At 31.9% G+C, this 301-nt stretch overlaps 1 protein-coding gene across 1 annotated transcript in view; it reads left to right on the forward strand.

Annotated features, from left to right (window-relative positions):
- Positions 1-84: 84 nt before the first annotated feature.
- The window catches only part of LOC108570091, a 374-nt gene continuing 157 nt past the window's right edge, over positions 85-301 (forward strand). Inside the window, exon 1 of the mRNA XM_017931880.1 lies at positions 85-256. Within this exon, the coding sequence (XP_017787369.1) occupies positions 85-256 (172 nt within the window). The remainder of the gene's footprint in view (positions 257-301) is intronic.

A 301-nucleotide genomic window follows, 5' to 3' on the forward strand; every position in this document is an offset into this window, starting at 1 on the left:
AAAAATCACCTTAGAAGTGTGCCATTAAAAAGTTTTATCGTGCATCTTTCACTACCATTTTATTCTATAATTATTCAGAAAAAAATGCAGGAAACATCTACAGTGGGGAGTGTAATTAATAATCGAAATCGTGACTGTTTGAGCTGCAGAATTGTCAGTGGTTTTGGTATCATTGGTTCCGGCTTGTATGTTTGGCATCATTCGAAAAAATTTCAAAAGAATATTGGGAAAACTATAATGTACTCAATTGGAAGCGGTAATTTATTCTCTTTTCTGTTCTTTTGTAGAATTCTTACAAAAT

Source organism: Habropoda laboriosa, unplaced genomic scaffold, assembly GCF_001263275.1.
Source record: "Habropoda laboriosa isolate 0110345459 unplaced genomic scaffold, ASM126327v1 scaffold9, whole genome shotgun sequence".
Classification (NCBI taxonomy): Eukaryota; Metazoa; Arthropoda; class Insecta; order Hymenoptera; family Apidae; genus Habropoda; species Habropoda laboriosa.